General features: G+C 37.0%; 1 protein-coding gene across 1 annotated transcript in view; it reads right to left on the bottom strand.

Annotated features, from left to right (window-relative positions):
* The window catches only part of LOC101854104, a gene marked incomplete in the record, with an annotated part of 38,966 nt that overhangs the window by 20,774 nt on the left and 15,213 nt on the right, over positions 1-2,979 (bottom strand). Inside the window, 1 exon segment of the mRNA XM_035971010.1 lies at positions 1,612-1,827. Coding sequence (XP_035826903.1) covers positions 1,612-1,827 — 216 coding nt within the window.

Genomic DNA, 2,979 nt, shown 5'->3' with positions numbered 1-2,979 from the left:
CTTAAGAGCTATTTTTAGCAGTGTTCAAGACTCGAGGTCTCGATCTTAAGAGCTATTTTTAGCAGTGTTGAAGTCATGGCCTCTCTAAACAGCCCACTTGAAGCAGCTTCCAAACTCGAAAATCGGAGTCGATTCCTCGACTCTTTTTCAGTTTTGGAATCGAGGCCTCGAGTCTTTTTGCCGTCGATCTTGCCCTGGCCTAGCTTCTATAGACAATTGGGAGTGGAATGCCAAATAGACAGCATTTTTTGAGGTAACATATTTCTGGAGGGTGGAAAATGGGCTTTGCACTAAACCAAATGTCATCGAGGAAATGATCCCGCTTTTTAAGACAATCAAGCAATCATGAACACATTGCAATGCTCTGATCTTTGTCATCTGGGCCTGAGTGAAGATAAAAATGGTACAGAAGCATGTTAAGATCTGCAATGAGAATGCAGACTGTTGAGGTGTAGGAAAGTCCTAGCTACAGACAGACGTCTCATGGGACTGGCCTACTGAAATCTGCACCATGGTGATGCTTAAAGGCCTGCAAAAAGGTGCGTATTTGATGTGAATTGGTCATTTGGGGCACATCTTTAGTTCTGATTCGCTATAAATCCAAACTGACGGAACTTCTCTAGTCATGACACCCAGGGCCACCGCCTTCCTTGTTGTTGTTGTTGTTGCTGTTGTGTTTTTGTTGGTGGTGTTGTAAGTTTTGTTTTTGTTTCTGTTTTGTGGTTGTCGTTTTTTTTACTTTACAATTTTAAATTTTTTGTATCACTTTCATGTTATAATATGTTAAAGAAATGTGTGTCGAAACGTATTGATGCGAGTATGCCATGGAGATGCAGTTGATATAAAATACAAAAGTCAAATTTAAAGAAATTATGTATTAACAGAAAGAGTTGAGCTTTTTTAATATAAGCTTGAACCACACGTGTATTCTTTGGGTAAAACGAAACACATCGAGATAATAACATGTATTTATACTGTATTGAAGAAGTAGGATAAATAGAAAGAAAAAAGAACGGGAAAAAATGTACGACCTTCCAGCTTAGCCCTCCGACAACCCGCAAACATGTAATGAATAGACAGCTAGATGGGTTGATTGTTAGGTGGGTAGATAGGTAGGCATGCAGATAGGTAGGTAGGTAGGTAGACAGGTAGGCAGAAAGAAGACAACACACAAAAATTATAAAGAATATTATATACAGACCGATTGATAGACAGATAGATAGACAGACTAACACACAGACGCACAGACACACAGACACAGTCATCCATTGAGCCAGCCAGTCAGACAGACAAACAGAAACACAGACGCACCGATAAATAGACAAACACTCATTCAAAGAACCCTATCAAAGCAACATACAACTTACCATCTATCTTATTAGATAGATTTTGCAACAGAACAATGACATACAATGCTTAATCGGTCAAACAGTATGCTTCCCGGGAAGCTGAGAATGTTTCGGAGTGTTCTATGGTCTGCTGGGGTAATAATATAGTGTAAAGCGCATAGAGCTTGCTGCTGAGCGGGGATATGCGCTATACAAATGCTATCTATTATTATCTATTATTATTAATTTTACTGCACAGATCTAGACTAGATCATATACATACCATTAATTTCCTGACACCCCATGAATTTCTGGAACAAGGCGAATTCGTTCTGGGAGGGTAGATCTATAGGCATGTGCAGAAACCCATCATCCCTGCAGCAGAACTCTAGTCTAGTTCCGTGGGCAGTAAACGTACCGTCAGGTAAGTCTCCGGAATTGAAGCTTCCGTGAGTGGAATTGCTTACGTCAGCAAATTGTACGAAGCCCTGGTTGAAACCTGTAGATTTCGATGTTGATTTATTTTTTTATTTTTTTTTTTCAAATTTTTATTTTAGTTATTTATAATATGAAAATGGTGTAATTTTAACAGTTGTTAGGAAGGTCACCGGAATTTGAATTTGGGTGAGTTGAATCGTTTACGTCAGCAAATTGTGCGAAGCCTTTCTTGAATCCTGCAGATTTTGATGTTTGTTTTCTAAAATTTGTTTCGTATATTTTGTTTTAATTTCAATTTCTTAAAATATGAAAATGGTGTAATTGTTGTCAGGAAGGTCTCCAGAACTGGAACTTCCGTGAGTGGAATTGCTTACGTCAGCGAATTTTACGTTGCCTTATGTAAAAACCTGTGGATTTTGTTGTTTGCTTTTATTTGTTTTGTTAGTTGTCGAGTTTTTTTTGTGGTTTTTTTTAGATTTCAGTTACTTATAATATGTGTGACTACGCGATGGCTCTCGTGAAAGCTTGCTCGTTGTCTTGCTTTGGATAAATAAAAAATATCTATTTAATCTTGAATAGAAGTTGAGATAGTTGTGAATGAAGGAGGTGGGGGTCACTGGTTTCAGAGAGAAGATTAGTGAGAAAATGACCCCCAAAAATGAGTTATTTCCATAACTTGAGAATCGGTGGAAACTGAAAATTTACATATTTTGTGCCTTTAAGAATCGTTTTTTCTAAAATCTCACACAGTAATGTGTTCTCTTATGGGCTTGAAAGGTGTTAAGCCAAAACACGATAATTCTATTCATATTCACAAACTTGCAGGAAAAAAGACAATTTCTTTACTTTAATTATTTTGTCAAGCGCCTGCTTTCACCACGACGCATCACATAGGAAAAAGATGTAATTATTGTGACAAAGCTCACCAGAATTTGAGCTTTTGGGAGTGGAGCTGTTTATGTCAGAGAATTGAAAGTAGCCCGACGTAAAATCTGTCTATTTTCTTGTTTGTTTATCAGCTTACGTAGATCTATTTCGTTGCAGTCTTTTTGGGTTGGTTTTTTTTAAAAAGAATTTGTTTGTTTTTGAGGTGTCATTTCAGTTACTAAAAATATTTAAATTTTGTAATTATACATGATCGGTGATGACAGTCGCAAATCTAACTCTTCTCCCTCTTCTTCTTTTTCTTCATCATCTTATTATTATTATTATT

Source organism: Aplysia californica, unplaced genomic scaffold, assembly GCF_000002075.1.
Source record: "Aplysia californica isolate F4 #8 unplaced genomic scaffold, AplCal3.0 scaffold00359, whole genome shotgun sequence".
In the NCBI taxonomy this organism is placed as follows: Eukaryota; Metazoa; Mollusca; class Gastropoda; order Aplysiida; family Aplysiidae; genus Aplysia; species Aplysia californica.
The sequence above is the reverse complement of the archived record's forward strand: the minus strand, read 5'-3'. Positions and strand labels throughout refer to the sequence as shown.